Below are 17,237 nucleotides of genomic sequence, written 5' to 3'. Positions count from 1 at the left end.
TTATATACCGGCTAAAATTGAGATAAAAAAGAAAAGAAAAGTATTAATTAAAGGAGATTATAAATTCTTCATGGAAGCGTCATATGTGATTATTCAAAAAATTTAAAATTTTATTAAATGTTTTAATTTTCATTAAAACCTTTTTTTATTTATTCCTAAAGTGTTTTTGAAAAATACTTTTAAAATTTATTTGAAAGTAATTTTAGAAAATATTTTCAATATTTTTAGTACTTGAAAACAATTTTTTTGATAAAAATTTTAAAGTATTAAAAATATTACAAACGTATCATAAAATCACAATCAAATAGATTCTTAATCGATTATATATTTTACTTAAAAATTAAAAAATATATTATTTATCTTATCCTAAAATGGTGCAATAAAATTTAATTATGAAAATCAATAAAAAAAAACAATAATAATTACCCTACATTCTCCAAATAAATTTTAGTAGATGTCCACCACCAATACATCCTCAAATTTCATGTTTCAATTTTTTTTTCTTTTTTTCTATTTCTAATTTCACCCTTTATGTCACAATGCAGGTAATATACAATCTCCAAAAACCATAAAATAATAAATAAATAAAAGTAAAAAAAAATGATAATAAAAATAAACAAGTGAGAAAAAAAAAAGAAAAAAAATGAAAAACACAAGGTGAGAGAGAGAGCTTGAGAGAGCGACCGAGAAAGAAGGGAGAGAGAAGGAAGAGAGAGAAAGAGAAAGTAATATCAAATTAGCAGCGATCGAGGGTGCAATCCAATTTTCCCGAGAAAAAGCGCCAGAAATTAGCAAAACCCAGAAAGCGAATGCAGTGAAGCAGAGGATAGAGGCTTTGTAAGCTCGCAAGAACTCCAACTGTAGCTTGGTTTCTCTGCAGTTCTCAAGCTGGTGAACAAGGTCAGAGCTGATTCACAAATACTATGATTCTCCTACACTTAGCGAGCTAATCATTACTCTTCCTGGGTTTTTTGTTTTGGTTTTGATCTTGTAAATTTTGTTCTGCTTTGTTCTTTGATTTCTTAGCAATTCGTGCTTTGCTGGTACTGGGAAAACCTTCTATTGATCTCAGTGTTTTTACTCCGTAATTTTGAACTATACGCTTCTTGAATTCTAAAAAAAATGTGGGATTTTGTATTGTGCAGAGGGGTAATTAACTGTTCTTACAGTTGGTTCTGGAAAAAAAAGCTTGGTTTTTGGAGAAGTTTGGTGAACTTAGGGTTTTGATTTATCAGGAAGTTGAATTTAAATTTGGTGATTTTAAGGGTTTTGGGATCTTGCGAGCTCTGTACGGAGTCTGATCTTTAGGGTTTGCATTGTGTGGTATGTGGGTTGATGAATTTGGGTTCGTTTTGAAGACGAGGATAACAGTGATACGGGTTGGAATTGGGGTTTTGTGGTTTTGAACTGTTCGATTATTGTGTGTTTGATTTGGGAGGTTTTGGGTTTAGGAGGATGGGATTGGGTTCTGCATTGTGTGGTATGTGGGTAGAGGAATTTGGGGTCGTTTGGAAGCAGAGTTAAGTGTTTTCAGTTTGGAATTCAGGTTTCCAGGTTTTGTTTGTGGATTGTGTATGAGAAATGCAACCGCAGCAGAGCTCGCGGATTGATGTGGCAGATTTGAAGGTTCAGATAGTGAAGAAAATTGGGGCTGACAGGGCAAGACGGTATTTCTATTACCTAAATAGGTTGTTGAGCCAGAAACTGTGTAAGAGTGAGTTTGATAAGTTGTGTTCTCGTGTACTTGGGAGAGAGAACGTGTTGCTGCACAATCAGTTTATTCGATCTATCTTAAAGAATGCCTTTCATGCTAAAACCCCACCGCCATTTCATGATGCGGGGCCCACAAATTCTGTTGTAGAAGATGGGCATGAACAAAGCAGGGCTGTCATTGCAAATCCAACTCCAAATTCGCCAATTTGGTCGAATGGAGCTGTTCCATCGTGGAAGAGTAGGCCTGTTATCCGTGATCGGAAGCCTCGGGACCGCCCTAGTCCTCTTGGACCAAATGGGAAGGTAGATTATGGGCCTCAATGGGCACCTGTAGAAGATAGTGGTAGTAAAGTTCTTACTGAAAATGGGGAGTTGACTCCTTGTGATTACCAGAGGCCAGTGCAGCCACTTCAAGGAGTTGCTGAGCTACCTGAGAATCAAAGGCAGGTTTCTGTTCAGCGACCCAAGGGGACTCCGAGACATAGCCAAGATCATACAGGATTAGCGGTTGTTGAAGATGGGGAAGAGGTGGAGCAAGCCAGCCACTTGAAATTCTCGAGAAGTCGTCTTATTGCTCCTCTTGGGATACCATTTTGCTCAGCTAGTATAGGTGGGGCCCGGAAAGCTTTGTCAGTGCCAAGCAATGATAATATGGTTAGCTATTTTGACAGTGGTGGGTTGTTCGATACAGAGATCCTGAGGAAACGGATGGAGCAGATTGCTGGAGGACAGGGCCTTGGGGGTGTTTCAATGGAATGTGCTAATATGCTAAATAATATGTTGGATGTGTATTTGAAACGGTTAATCAAGTCGTGTGTTGAGTTGGTGGGAGCAAGGTCCAAAAATGAACCAAAAAAGCATCACCCTGTGAAGCAGCCAATTCAAAATAAGATTGTCAACGGCATGTGGCCTAGTAACCACTTACATATGCAAAGTAGCAGTGGGCCCATCGAAGTTATTCAGGAACAGAGACCCCTTTGCTCAATATCTTTGCTTGATTTCAAGGTTGCAATGGAGCTAAATCCACAGCAACTTGGAGAAGACTGGCCATTGCTTCTGGAGAAAATTTGCATGCAGACGTTCGAGGAATAAAAAACCATACAAACAGCTATTTTGTAAGCTATGGTCAAATCAGTTAATTATGCACTGAAGGATGTGATAACCATGTTTGGACTCTGTTGATGCAGCCATTTCACTTCTCAAGGCCATGTTGAGCCAGATGACTCCTATTTGGATAATGCTTAGACCCTTGCAAGATGAGATGAGGGCTTGAGCATGAATGATATGTGATCACATGCTGCATTCCTTGCACATCCATCAGAAATTCTTTTATAGCAGCCAATCAAAGGGTACTTCAAACAGAATGCTCATTTTTGGTTGCTCTCTGTTGTATGACTAGCATTCATGTTGGCTGTCTTCCGCAGTCACTGAAGAACTTGAGCTTTTTCGTGTAATTTACAGCCACTGAAGGGGAAATCTAAGAAAATTTTGCAGGGACACTGTTGTGTAAGAGCTGCAGTTTGCTCTGTATGTATTTTCAAATCTGAGAATTTATTGAATCGCAATATTAATAACACATTAACATCCAATGAATTGTCATGATGGTTTTAATTTGAATGCCCCAACTAAATGACAACTGAAATATATATGCTGAAGTAATATTTCTTACTCATGTTTACATGGCAATTTAGCATATATTTATGTGCATCACTCGAAGAATCTCATGCCTCATAATTTTTCTGGAATTTCTCAATTTAGAATATGTTGTGAATTGCTATCTGTGACTATTGATTTTGCAATTTTTTTTTTTTATGTTTTAAAATTTTCTTGTTTCAGAAACTGCTAGTCTTTGGTATTTGGATGCAGTAAATCCAGTAATTGTTAATTTCTTTTCAAAATTAAAAGGGGGATTTGTTGTTCCAAATATCTAGGAGGCTAGAACTGATTTTGATGCAAGAGTTTGAAATTGGAAAAACCATAGACATCCCGGTGGCAAAGCTCAACAAATTGAACCCAAGGGGATTTGGTAATCATATTGTCTCGAACAATTGATGTGCTTGTTTACATCACCTTTTGTACATCAATTACGGGATCCTACGTTCATCAAAGCCATTTATATAGATCTAAACATAGGTAGAAGCCTAGTCCTAAACTTTCTGTGAAATACTATAACTTTATTTTATAGTACTACGAAATTAACTTCATAGATTGCATGAAGAGAATAACCAGCATTCTTTCTTTTCTCACAACTCAGGTTCGAAATTGTGTCAATGGGTGTAGATTTGAACATGGATCTACTATTTTAAATAAGCCCCATAAAAATTCATGGGGCCACCTCTAGTTGTAGATATCTCTCTCTCTCTCTCTCTCTCACACACACACACACACACACACACAAGGAACCTTTGTTACTAATCAATACTCTCTGAGAAAAGTAAAAGATTTATGTCTTGATTTTATTTACTTGTTATTTGAATGTGTTCTTTGCCTTTTTCTATTATTCCTGGTTAGTGTAAAAATCTCCATGGATGGATATCAGTAGATAGCTTTCTTCAAGGAACTATTTTGTATGATTCAGTGCTCATGTGTATGTGCTTATTGAATAACAGGCTTTTTTGGAGTAGAAGCTGTAAAATGATTTGTTGGAAGCTTTATGGAGAAACCAAGCTTACTTCTTCATTTCATTTAATCATTGTTTTGGCTGTTGAAGATGTTTCCATTGCATTTTCATCCTTTTATGCGAAGGATCTATGTTAAATTCTATGATCAATTATTTATTTGTTCTTTTACTTGTAAGTAATAACAACGGGATCATGTGCTGATGCTTGATGCTAGTTCCTTACAGAATGCTTCTCATTTCAGCAATTGCTAGGCAACAATTATTGTTTCCTTTCCAATAGTCTAAAGTGGGATTCATCTTTTTAAATAGTAAGGAACCTATGGCTTATTTAAAAACCAGATTTTTATGTTTGGGCAATATCAGACATCCAGCTGGCATAACTTGGCATGTAGAAGCCATGAATGAATTTTGGATTCAACAATTATTCATCATCACAGATAATTTGGAATTGAGGAACTGATTAGGAAATTATTACAATAAGTGGAGAAAAACCAGGAATAAATTTGAATGGGTGAAAACAATTAATATTTATTGAAAACTGCATATGATGCCTTTTGTGCGATTATATGAAATCTTCTGAGACTAGTGTATTCGTTGAAGATAACCAAATCTTTTTATGAAAAAAAGAAAACATGAATGCTGATATACAGTGCAGTATATTATCAAGTAAGACTCTTAATAAAATAAGGCGAACATTACTGACATTTTTATGAATTCAGAGAACTTTGTCTCGTTAATCCTTAATATACTGTGATCGAAAAGTGTATCATATATCCCTCACTCTTATGTTACCGGCTCCATTTCCTTTTCAGCCTCACTTTCTCTTTCTTTTGTTTTATTTTTTAATTTTTTTGTGTAAGAATTCATTACAAAATGTCATTGAATCTCCCCCTCTGAGTGTGCATATGTTTTATAGTATTTTTCAATATACCTCTTGGGAGTTCGAGATGGCATAACATTCTAGTTCAAATCTGGATAGCATGTTCAATTCATTTGTTCATTAATTGTTGTTTGGGCTGTCTGAATCCCTCCATTGCATTAATATCCTTTTCTTTCTGTGCCTCTGTTGTTTTCATGATGTTTTGTGCTCACACTTGATGCCTATTGCTTGCTGAATGGATAAATTTAAAAGTACAAGTTCCAGCAGGTAACCATGATATGTAGAGCCATCCATTTAGCACCTTTGTTTCTGAGAATGTGAAACAGAAAGAAGAGGACTAGAGTGGTCGGTATTTGAAATAAATTGACCTTTCAAACGGTGCCATAGGTGTATCTTCATTGTCAACCTTGAACTCTCTATTTGGTAAGAGACCTTAATCTTTTACAGTTGATGACAAAATGAATCCAGTTTTTATGAAATTTGTCTTTGTTTGTCCTTAGAGCATTCTATTTGCAAGTGGCACTTGTGGGTGACAACAGGTAGAAATTGTCTTTGTGCTTGTTTGCTGATGTGGATGTTTTGGCTGTCTGTGTGAAAAGGTACAGGCTGGCATTGGATTTCTGATCTGCAGCCCAAAGATCAACCTAGCCTTCTTGGGGATCAAATAGGAAGGCAGATTATGCTGTAATCAAGCATCTATCAATAGCCACAAAAAATAGTGATGATTTGTAATTGTGGAAAAAGGCTGATCTGACTACCCAATTTCCAAGGTCATTGGAGCATCCTAGAGGATTCACCGAGCAACCTAGGGATGATAGTGAATTTGCTCTATGGAAAGCCGAAATAAAGCGATCAATGGATGTACTAGTTTCTTTACATCAAAAATATCAGATCGAGCTGGCAATTGTTGAAGATGGAAGAGGTTGAGCGGTTCAGCCACTGGAATTTCACCAGAAGTCCTCCCTTGGGTGTTTCATTTTGCTCAAGCCAATGCAGTTGCCGAACTTCTCTTGTAACAAGCAGTGAACATTTGTATAAATTGCTGGATTATCTAACATGCAGACATGCAAGAAACATATGAAGTAGACTGCAGCAGTTCACATCCTCACTGCCCTAGAACTCAATGGTTAGACCGACTTGTTCAACACTATACTTTGATTCTTCCCTTATGAAAGGATGGTTTCTATCTAATTTGCTAATATGTTGAATCAGATATTGGATGTGCACTTGGATTGACTGATCAAATTTTGCAGGGTCAGTGGGATCAAGATGTTCAGAAAATCTGTCACAAGCTTATGGATGGCACGTGGCATCTAAACCCTCCTATATGCAAAGTGGTAGTGGGATCAACAAGTTATGCAGGGGTGACGAATGGATTGCTAACTATATTTGCTTGAGCTTAGAGTTGGAAGTGCAACTTATGCTGCTGGAACTTGGGGGCAGGCTGACCAGTGCTGGTACGGAAGAAAATTTACATCAATGCATTCATGGAATGAAACATCCACATGGATTTTGGTTTTCTCCAAGCTATAATTGACTCAGTCTGTTCTGGTTTTGAAGGCTTGGAAATTGTTGGTGGGCATCATTCTACAGCCAGTTTCCTACTTGTGGCAATGGTGTTCCAGATGACTCTGATTAGGATAAAACTCTGACCCTGCAAAGATAAAATGTGTGTTTGACCATGAAAAAGCTGCATTCTGCTGTTACAGAAACTGTACCCCAGCAAGTGATTGATGGCGCTCATACATGCCTCTGAATCAACCTTCTCATAATTCTAATGTTAAGTGTTGGCCCTCTTCTGCCAGCACAACAAATCTTGAGCTTTTTGTACAGTTTATGATGAGGGGTAAATTTGATGTGTAAGAACCACAATGTTATTCCATTTTCTAAGTCTGAAACATTATCGAGTCCTTGTATACTTAATAGGCTATAACATCCATTGAATTATCTTGAGGGTATGAAGTCAAAAAGTCCCAACTAAATGACACCCAAAAATCCGTCTGCTGAAGTAATGTTTCCATAATGGGGATTTACCATTTATTGCACTGCAGCTATAATGGCCTTTCAATATTTGTATGCTGGCTAGCTCAGTGTAGCTATTCGCCAGTGGCAAAATCATCATTTCTGTATTAATGGTTCTTTGCTACTTGGATGCAATAAAGGTGAATCCTCCTTCAAAACTCAAAAGGGGTTTTATTTTTCTCAATTTAGGTGAGGGAAGCATTGTTTTAAGGTTGATTGAATTGAATTCTGCGTTATATTTGAATGGGAAAATTTGGAGTCCTAGATGAGAGAATGGGAGCAGATAACAACATGCAATTATCACAGTGGGGCTCTGTTTATCAGTTTATTGTGTCAAATTTTCTTCCCAATTTTAACCAAGGAAATGCCCTATCTCTTCATTTTCTGAGCCCAACAGCGAAGAATCAAGACTGCCATACTCCATCGCGATACAAAGAATAACAGTGGTAAAGGTCATTGGAAGTTGTCAACCAGAGCATCACTGCAAAAAATGAACCAACTATCCAATTGGTACTCAATGTAATGCTTCTCTAATGATTTGGTAATGCTTGGTACATGTTTTCACAATCGAAATGGGTATCTAAAATCATAAAAATAGAATATAAAAACATATACCAGGAAGAGCTTCATAAACAACCGAATGAGAAGGCCCACCAGCTAAAGACAACGACAAGGTAAAAGAGCTCAGGGAGCAGGGACCATACCGTCTGCCCCAATAGGTTGGAGGTTATCAGCCAGGGTGGGCCAATTTGGCTACCAAACATGCTTCTCTCTGGGGCCTACTTGACCACCATCTAGTATAGCCCACAAACAAAAAAACCCAACCAGAAGAAATCAATAGACTAGACCTTAAAGCAAGAGGTAGAAAGAAAATTCCACAAGAACATGTCCAAAAGAACAGCACCATTCTGTGAGTACTTTTCATTTCAAAGTTCATAGAAGGTAAATGAGGAGCTCCCAGCTGTTCAGCCAAGAGCCTTGGGTTTATTGGTTGGTTGAAAGAAAGGGGATTTGGTATGTACATAAAGAAGTGAAAATAAAAAATGTTGGGAGTAGGAGGATCCACATAATATTTGTACAAATCTCCCCCATCCAAGCTGGTTTCCTGAATTATGAGGAAGATGATTAAAGTGCAGCTGAAGCCTTGCAGACAGGGCACCAATTCTTCAGCCGTAGCCACTGGTGTATACAGGCCACATGATACCCATGCTCACATTGCAATTTCCCCACTTCATCCCCAACCATGTACTCTTCCTGCAAGTAGGGAAATACACAGGATTTTAGATGATATATACCTTGCAACTGGAGTGAGAAAAATCTGAAGAACATATTAAATCAGCTTTGTTTGTTTTGATCCAAACTGAGAAAATTTCCAATCTCAACTTAGTTTGGTTATAAATGTGCACTGTATTATTCAAACCAAGGCGGTCCACACCTTCGTGATCATCACCAGGTTTTTCTAGAATTAAATTATAAATAAACATTGGGCCCTATTGTATTCCTTAAATCAAGATGGTATCTTGATGTGGATAAATGCAATTTCCTCAATTGCTTTCTATCCCTTTCCAGCCCTTTTTGGAGGTTCTTAAATGTTCCGTAAAAAATTTGTTTCATCTTAAATAATGCATGCTGACTGTTATAAAAACCTTCTAAAGTTCCATTTTTCCAGGTTTAAACCAATGTCAACATTTCTTTGTAATAACTACCTCTATGCCCAACACAACCAACCAAACTCCTTATTATTCCCATCAGTGTCCATATTTAAGACCTTTTACTTACCTAACCCAAACTTCCCTATCATTTTTCAACCCAAAAAAGAAAAATATAGTTGGTTCAAATTTATTCTTACTATAACTAGATCCAACCTAATCCAAACAAAGCTCAAATAAGAAATTCAACTAGGTCTGGCTAAGTTTAAATAGCCATAGATGAAGATTGGGCTGGTATTAGTGCTGAGTGGCTTTTGTTTGGGTCCAACTTCAGTCAAACCTAAAAGTCTGATTGCACTTGCAATGATAATAAAAGGCAATAACAACCGAGTACCAATAGTAAAAAATCCTTGAGTGATTGCAGTAGATGAACCTGACAAATACTGCATTTGACATCATCACCACCCCCAGCACAATCCATGGTCCCTGGTTCTGTAGGCAGTGTGTGATAGATGCTTCTCTCAAGGCATTTCGACAATGCTTCTTCTGTAAGTGCTGTGCTCACAGTACCCATCTTCTCCTCTAGAGCCAATAATTCCTGTAAAAATATAACAGTAGAAAGTTGTAAGGATGAAGATTAGAATGTTTACCTTAGAAGATAAGTTGCTTTTTCAACCAATCAACTAACATTCATTGTTTATAAACTATACAATTTTTGCTTGTAAAGAAATGTCAACTATGATCATAATAAATTATTTGAAGAAACTTGAGAGACACATCACTCCAAAAGAACATGCCAGCCAAGAAGAAAAGTCCAAAATAAGGAACTAAAAGAAAACATTTTGAAAGTATTATATGCAAACCATGTTGCAACCGTATCACAACAGAACAACAAACCTCATATGACATGTTATCTATATCTAGTCTCATGTCTCTGTGCTGATCATGGAAGCTTAAGCCACCAAGGAACAAATTTGTCTCCAGAACAAGTAATTGCTGCAGGACAATAAAGAATAGTTAAGCAAACTTCCAAATGGGAGAAATTAAAAATCCAGAAACCAGAATAAAAAGTTAACTACCTCATATGTTAGTTCTTCATCTTGCTCAATCCTCTCTAGAGCCAATAATACCTGTGCAAATGTCATAAAAAAAATTTCTACCTTTGTAAAACAATTTCCCCGCTAGACCTTCAGTATGATAGTACAAAAGGAACTGCAAATTACAACATTACATCAACAAAATACCTCTGCAATCCCATCCATGTTATAGCGTCGCAGGCTATCCCGATTCATTGAAGAGCGTGAGATACCAACTTCTGTGGGACTTATGGGCATAATACTATGTAAATTCTCACTGCTACTATCTGATTGACTGTAAGAATTCAGGAAGCTTGAGGGAGATCCTATGGAGAACTGATGTGACAAGCTGGGATCATTTGCCCCAATAGATATTTCAGGTTGGGGCATTTGTGGGACTGTAATGGAGGGCTCAGTCGGCAATAAATTGTTTCGAATTCCTTGATTAGAGGATGATGGCCTAGTATTACCATTGATTGACCTCCGAGTCCTAACGGATGCAACACCGTTATCCCTGCTAGGAGTCCAATTTCTGGCTCGTCTGGAATCAGAAATGGAGACGCCATAACTAGAAATAGAATTCCGTCCATATTCTGATGATGGCCCACCACTCTTCTTGCCTCTAGCAGAGGAACTGCTTTCTATTTCAGAAAGTCTCTTTTTTCCAATGTCCTTCTTTCTAGTAAGGTTTGATTCAGATGATGAACATGATGGCATTGCATCAGAAATTGAATTGCATCTTAGATTTCTCAAACCATACCTGCTTGCGTTTGCACCATGTCTTGCTACTTGACCAGCAGTTTTAGATGCCAATGCAACAGAGGAACCCATCAGAGTAGCTTGGTTAGTAAAGCCAGATTTTTGATGAAAATTCCTTCGAGGTCTTGTATTTGAAGCAATACTAGAGCTACCCACTTCCATAGGTGTGATTTCGGAAGACTCAGTATAGTCTGTTTCGGGGTGATGCCCTCTCTGAATCTTTCCAGGTGGGGGAATGAGCTCTAAGACTTCTGACTCATCTGGAACACTACTAGTTTCAGATGAATCTGTTTCTAGATGAGCAGATAGCTTTTTCCGAGGTGTCTGAAGGGATTTTCTCACTGAAGGGCCAGTACTAGAGGAACTTCCAATTATTTCTTTGCCACTTGAAGAAGTAAAGGATGAAGGTCTTGAAGATTTGGGCTTCTCCAAACTGCCAAGTTGGGTACCTTTCATGGAGTTCAATCTGCCTCTGCATCCAAGTCGGTTGCAGAATTGCGCATTCCGATCTCTGTTGTTGGCTGTATCTCTCAAAATAACACCTGGTCTAAGACCTGATCCCTTTCTAGAGACAACAAGCTCATTAATGGCTCTTTTACCAGAATATTCATCCATGTATCTTGATTTAGCTTTTTCAACCTGCAAAGTTAGTAGATTATTAAAAAACCCTTTTCCTAAGTTAAGGCATCAGTAACTTATTACTTCAGCAAGTAAAATAACATTCTATAGCCTTCCCACTGCTACAGTCGGAAGAAGATGTGAATAATTTTGGACTTTGAAATCCACACACCAGATACCCAGATTAGAGACACTGGGATGCGGTTCTAGTGGTGTATTTTTTGAACTATATACAAATTGAAAAGTGAAGATCTCATCCTGTGTTATTCTTGATTGAACTCTAGTCCCAAATGAAACAACAACACCATAACCTAGGGACTAATCTGGCTCATTTGAAAATAGAAATGAAGATGCCATGATGGCAAACATTCACTGTGAGAAACGAACTTCTTGATTGCATAAGTTTGAAGCATTCTTCTGGCCCAAAAGAAACTTCTTTTTAAACAAGTTGTACCAACGATGCAATAACCATAATTTTTATGGCTTTTCTATAGACTTCAAGTTTGGTCGCAAACATTACAATTATTTCATCCTTCCAGCAAGCATGAAGAACTCCTATTGCACAAAACTCACTGCAAAACCACAACCGAAGGCCAAAGACTCGGAACAAATATAGAACCCTGTAGTTCTCCATCAATTGAATAACATGATCAAAGCATCTCAAAGACAGAAAATGCTACCACTGGATATACACAACCAAAACAACACAAGGATTATTACCAGGGCAAGGTTTTTCCTACAAATTATTTGAAAGGATCTAGCCTTCAAGCTATGAGTTCAATAGAGACCTTTTACCAATTTTCCTGAAGCTCATATATGCAGATAGACAGTTTCAATTCTACTGTGTTTTTCCATGAATTACAATGAAAAAGTACATAAAAAGTAAACATAAAACCCAGTACAGAGCTGAATAACAGAACAACACCTAAACAAACATCACCAAACAGAGCAAAAACCAGATAACAGAAAAAACTCTTTTTCTAACAATAAATACCCTCTCAAAAGCAAACTAAATAAACAAACCAAAGAACATTAACCTTTTTCATGATTAAAGTTGATGCTCCTTTAATGAAAAAAAAGCCTTCCTTATCAAAGAGCATGATTAAAACAACATACCAAAAAACACAAAGCCATCAGACCAAGTTGAGAATCACAAAGTTCAAACAGTGGGTATCAAAGATCCTTTGAAAGAGAAAGAACCACAGAGAATAAGTAAAAACCTTTGTGATAAAAAAATCAATAATCCACAACGGAAGCTCAAATTTTTGTTCTGTCTCATATCATATTCATGGCAGTCATCAATCCATAAAAAGAAACAAAAACCAAGGAGAAAGATATGGGCAAATACTTATACTTTTATCCAAAAAAAGGCGGGTTAATTTCCCTTTTTCCAGGAGAAAGTTTCACTGGATTATTCTCCACACAATCTTCCGTATTTTCTCTGTACAAAGAAAACGCTTCCCCCGTGAATTCAGCCCTCAGAAGCCTAAATACAATCCCCCGAGTCCAAAGAAGAAAACCCATCGAAATTTTCCATGAACCCAATCACAAAATCCCCCTCCCACCGAAAAAACAACAGCATAAAAAAAAAAGGGGGTCTTGCCCACGAATCAAAACCTCAAAAAGCTCTATACCCACAAAGAAAATCAAAGAAAACCAATTCTCTGTGCAACCAAACACAACCCACCATCCCAAATATCCGATTTAAATCATGAAAACCCATGAAAATTCAACTCATCGAAGAAAAAGTATTTTTCATTTTTTCAATACCCAATCAACACAGCACAACGCCACCGAAAATACCCAATAACCAAAAACTCATTAAAGTTATTCAAAAAAATACATCACTAAAAACCCAGAAATTCAGAAGTAATGGTTTTAAAATGATGGAAAAGCCCAGCAAACGGATAGTTATTGATTCAAAAGTGAATGAAAAACGATCGAATTTTGGTTGTACCTTTCCTCCTCCTTCGTCTCGTGAGGAGAGAGAAATACAACTTCTAGAGGGAGAAGAAAACGTGTGTGTAAGATCCGAGTCGAATACGAGTCCAATGTAAAGAGAAAGGGAGAGAGAGCGCGAAGAGCAAAGGCCTTTGCCGTCCAGCCAATGGATTTTTGTAAGATCCAAGCCGTCGGATTTATTATTTCGGAAATGGTCAAATATCGACGGCTTTCGTTGACCACTATGTCACCGTCAAGTGTTTTTATCACATTCGTATATGCCCACCCCACCAGCGGAGAGCCGCCCAACCTCTAATTTACCCCTTTTCTTTTTCTTAAAAAAACATTAAAACATATGCTTCTAATCCTACTCGCACTTGAAGTGTTTGTGCCCACGCTCTGATAAGTTTGGATGATTCTATTTCTCCCAATTGTTTTTGAGAGATTTCAACAAATTTACAGCATTTATATGAAAAATGGATTGGTCAATTTATTATTTTTGTTAGTATTAAAATAGTATAAAAATGCAATAAGGCTGTGCCCACCACGCGCCCTCAAGGTGTGTGAGATAAATATTACTTTTCACTTTATTATTATTAATATTATTTTCATATTTGCCTCTAAATTTTAAATTTTTATTCCTCCGGAAGTCATGAGAAGCATAGGTCACAGACAATTAGAACAATGAATGTAGCTATTAACTAACCCACAAGTTTGAATTCTTCTAGGGTTTTAGATTCATCATTAGGGTTTTCATTTTTCCCTAAAGTAAAATTAATTACCTACTTATAAAAAAAATAGTAAAATTTTTATAATATTATTATTATTATTTTAAAATTATAACTCTAGCTTATATTTTAATTAGAGTAATATATCCAAAAGCAAAGCTTATTCGATAAGTTATGACAATATTACTTATCATATAAGTTATTTTTTAATTTGTATAAGAACGGTTTCGTGTTAATTGAACTTTCATTATACAAATCTATCCCAACATTAGTTTTAACAAAAAGATACACAAAATAAATTTTTTAAATAAATAAAGATTTTTAATAATTTGAAGATTCTTTATGAGCCTAAATAGTAAGATAAGATTGATAAATTTAGCATAAAATTCAATATAAGTACTTTTTATTAAATAAATTAGTCAATGTGGACCTTCATGACATTGGTAGGTGTGTGAGGCATGGGACACCTCTAGTGCCTATTGAATTGAAATTAATACTACCAAGTGTGACAAGTCAACTTCTCCATGATTTTCACATCCTTTGAATATGTAATGGCACACAACCCATATGTTACAAAAGATTGAATTATGGGTCTATGGCATGTGAAAAATACTAATAATAATAATAATTTAAATTTGTAGCTTCCAAGAAATGTATAACCTATAGTTTTTAAGTGGCACAAATTTATATATGCTTCAATGTGAAAATGGAATTGGTCATAGGACCACTTGATGGGCCATTTTACCTATATGATATCTGGTTTGGCTTTACTTGTAAAAATTTGATTGGCTCTTAACTCCAGACATATGAGTTGGGCAAACTTCCTTTGGTAGTTGGTAGCAAGTGTTTGTACTTTGTACCAAATTAATAACTTTTTTTAAAAAATAATATACCTAACTTCTACTAAGGTGGCATGTCATATTGATAGTATATATAATTTAATAAAAATGTCACATATAGTATACATAATTTAATAAATTTCATGATGTCTTTTTATATGCGAGAAAACCAATGAAAATAAAAATGAAAAGAAGGTCGATCACGACAATAGTAGATTTAAGGGTATAGATTTGGTAGAAGAATCGAATATTTAATTAAAGTGGGTTTTAGTTGGGAATACGTATTGGATTCGATTTCGATTTTATGTATTAAAATCAAACTGATTTTAAGTATGATAATCAAATTAAATTGATTTAACTAGTTTTTATTTATTAAGAATGGAAGTTATTGATATAAGTTATTTAATAACAAAAATCAATTTAAGTCGGTTTACATTATTTCAATTTGTTTTAATTCCATTTAATAATAAAAATCAATTTTTTTTATTAATTTAGACTAAAATAAAAGGTTCATGATTGGATATTATGAACCAAAATACTAAACGTTTCATATGCATCTTTGAAATTTTGAGGAAAATAAATAAAAGGAAAAAAATAATTAAGGAATTCAGAAATAACTTTCAAATTCAATAACTTTTTTGTGCATGATTCTCCAATTTTATTTATTTATTCTTAAAATGAATACACTTGGAAATGATTTTTTTTTCATTTTTAATTTTGTTAATAGGCCTAAAATATAAGCTTCTATTTGACAAAATTGTTTTCGATAACAGTTTTCTGTTTTTTAGAACAAAAAAATTGGAAAACACGTTTGATTATCAAAAAAATGTTTTTTATTTTATGTTTTCAATAACAAAAAATAAAATGTTTTCTAATAATATCATTGAATTGTTTTTACTTAATTTTTTACAACTGTTTTAAAAAATAATTTTGCAAACATGTATAATAATTAAAAACAAAGCTCTAAACATAAAAATTATTTTTAAAAATATTAAAAATGGATTAAAAACATTCAAAATTACAAGACAAACTTTTATTTTATAAAATATCATAAAACAATTTTCAAAAACTATTTTAATAAATAATTACCAAATAGGACCTAAGATTTCTTCATCTATTTATTTTTTCCTCCAAAACCAATAAAGAAAGAAAATAACAAACTAATTTCAAACTTTATTATTAGATGTGATATAAAATTCTAAAACAAATTCATTTGGATGGGGAAGATTCCTCAAAAGGAAAAGAAAAAATATCTCATTTGACTTAGGTGGCTTATTGAGGAGAAGGAAAATCATAAATAATAAAAAGTATTTAAAAAGAAAATCAAATATTACAATAAAAATGTTGAAAAATTCATATATATTTTTTTTTCAAATTTTTATGAGAAATAAGTTGAAGAATGGATTTTTTTTTTTTTTTTGGATTTGAATTTTTCTTTTTCAAATTTCTTTTTTTATTTATTAAATATTGATTAAAAATATAACAAAGGAAAAAAAAAAACAAAACAAAGGAGGTGGATGTTATCTAAGCGTGTCCTTTTGCTCTTGTCCTTAGCCAGGCTAAGATAAGGTTAGATTTAAAAGACAACAATTATTGAATACTCTCCAAAATCATATAAAAAATTGAAAAGAATGGGCCACACAAGTTGGCTTTATGCCAATTTTAGGCTTGTGGACATTAATTACTCTAAAGAAAAGCTTAATGCCCAAGTTGGATTAAGCCACTATGGAGGCCAAGATCATCATCTTTTGAGAATGACTTTTCAATTGGGTTAAGCTTACCAATAACTCCACTAAAGCTACACATACCAATATGTTGTCAAAGTGGGTATTCGCATTATCTTATGAATTTGGGTGAAAAATGTTGATATTGGTTTCTTTAAGTGAATTGTTCTATTTTTATTTTTTTTATCAATTTTATTTATTTATTTATTAATGACCCATAAATATATTATGTAGGTTTCTCGATGGGTTGAAATTATTTATGATTTGAACATTATATAAATTGAGTTGGGATTAAAAAAGACTTGATCGAAATCTGTTCTTGTTACTTAAAAGTTGTTCAATAGAATGTTGTAGTTCTCTAATTAGCATAAGGAAATTGGAAGTTGAATTTATTGTTATCATAATGAGATTGAATTTTATGTGAAAACATAAAAATAATTATGATAATTTAAAATATTTTTATCAATTAAAAATGGGCTTTCTAAAGATTCCCAATGGAGCCTACCCATGGTATCATTTCAAAACTTTGCTCTATTAGATTATAAGATATAATCATCATAATCGAGACTTGTTACTTTGCATATTTGATGAAAGACATCGAGTTCCTCTATTTTTCCAAATATGATAAATCATGTTGAGGAATATAGAATTAGTAGTCCAGAGTTCTA

General features: G+C 34.7%; 2 protein-coding genes across 9 annotated transcripts; one reads left to right on the top strand and one right to left on the bottom strand.

Annotated features, from left to right (window-relative positions):
- Positions 1 to 661: 661 nt before the first annotated feature.
- LOC117913367 lies at positions 662 to 7,169 on the top strand. Of its 6 annotated transcripts, none has more exons than XM_034828321.1 (4): positions 662 to 900; positions 1,146 to 3,062; positions 3,175 to 6,339; positions 6,467 to 7,169. In XM_034828321.1, the coding sequence occupies exon 2, from the start codon at positions 1,582 to 1,584 to the stop codon at positions 2,803 to 2,805; it is 1,224 nt and encodes a 407-aa protein (XP_034684212.1). In that variant the 5' UTR covers positions 662 to 900; positions 1,146 to 1,581; the 3' UTR covers positions 2,806 to 3,062; positions 3,175 to 6,339; positions 6,467 to 7,169. The 6 variants fall into 6 exon arrangements, with proteins under 6 accessions (XP_034684212.1, XP_034684211.1, XP_034684207.1 ...); XM_034828320.1 differs by having other exon boundaries at positions 1,146 to 3,240; positions 5,813 to 6,339; XM_034828316.1 differs by having other exon boundaries at positions 1,146 to 5,636; positions 5,813 to 6,339; positions 6,467 to 7,166.
- A 952-nt stretch (positions 7,170 to 8,121) lies between these two features.
- LOC117913366 (probable E3 ubiquitin-protein ligase RHG1A) lies at positions 8,122 to 13,403 on the bottom strand. 3 transcript variants are annotated; one of them, XM_034828312.1, is made up of 6 exons: positions 13,295 to 13,403; positions 10,129 to 11,358; positions 9,964 to 10,014; positions 9,782 to 9,880; positions 9,279 to 9,482; positions 8,122 to 8,489 (listed from the first exon to the last, which is right to left on the bottom strand). In XM_034828312.1, exons 2-6 carry the CDS (start codon positions 11,332 to 11,334, stop codon positions 8,361 to 8,363), a joined length of 1,689 nt encoding a protein of 562 aa, XP_034684203.1. In that variant the 5' UTR covers positions 11,335 to 11,358; positions 13,295 to 13,403; the 3' UTR covers positions 8,122 to 8,360. The 3 variants fall into 3 exon arrangements, with proteins under 3 accessions (XP_034684203.1, XP_034684204.1, XP_034684205.1); XM_034828313.1 differs by lacking the exon at positions 13,295 to 13,403 and adding an exon at positions 12,692 to 13,288; XM_034828314.1 differs by lacking the exon at positions 13,295 to 13,403 and having other exon boundaries at positions 9,318 to 9,482; positions 10,129 to 13,287.
- Positions 13,404 to 17,237: the final 3,834 nt, after the last annotated feature.

The sequence above is a fragment of the Vitis riparia genome, chromosome 4 (assembly GCF_004353265.1).
Source record: "Vitis riparia cultivar Riparia Gloire de Montpellier isolate 1030 chromosome 4, EGFV_Vit.rip_1.0, whole genome shotgun sequence".
NCBI classification, from domain to species: Eukaryota; Viridiplantae; Streptophyta; class Magnoliopsida; order Vitales; family Vitaceae; genus Vitis; species Vitis riparia.
Note: the sequence above shows the minus strand (reverse complement) of the source record. Positions and strands in the feature narration are given on the sequence as shown.

What these genes read in the sequence shown, in the direction of transcription:
- LOC117913366 (XM_034828312.1), bottom strand. Translation starts at nt 11,334, where the DNA reads ATGGATGAATATTCTGGTAAAAGAGCCATTAATGAGCTTGTTGTCTCT. An exon ending in ATGAAGAACTAACATATGAG is followed by an intron (nt 9,881 to 9,963) that starts GTAGTTAACTTT and finishes ATTGTCCTGCAG; the next exon opens with CAATTACTTGTTCTGGAGAC. An exon ending in TCAAGGATTTTTTACTATTG is followed by an intron (nt 8,490 to 9,278) that starts GTACTCGGTTGT and finishes CCCTACTTGCAG; the next exon opens with GAAGAGTACATGGTTGGGGA.
- LOC117913367 (XM_034828321.1), top strand. Translation starts at nt 1,582, where the DNA reads ATGCAACCGCAGCAGAGCTCGCGGATTGATGTGGCAGATTTGAAGGTT.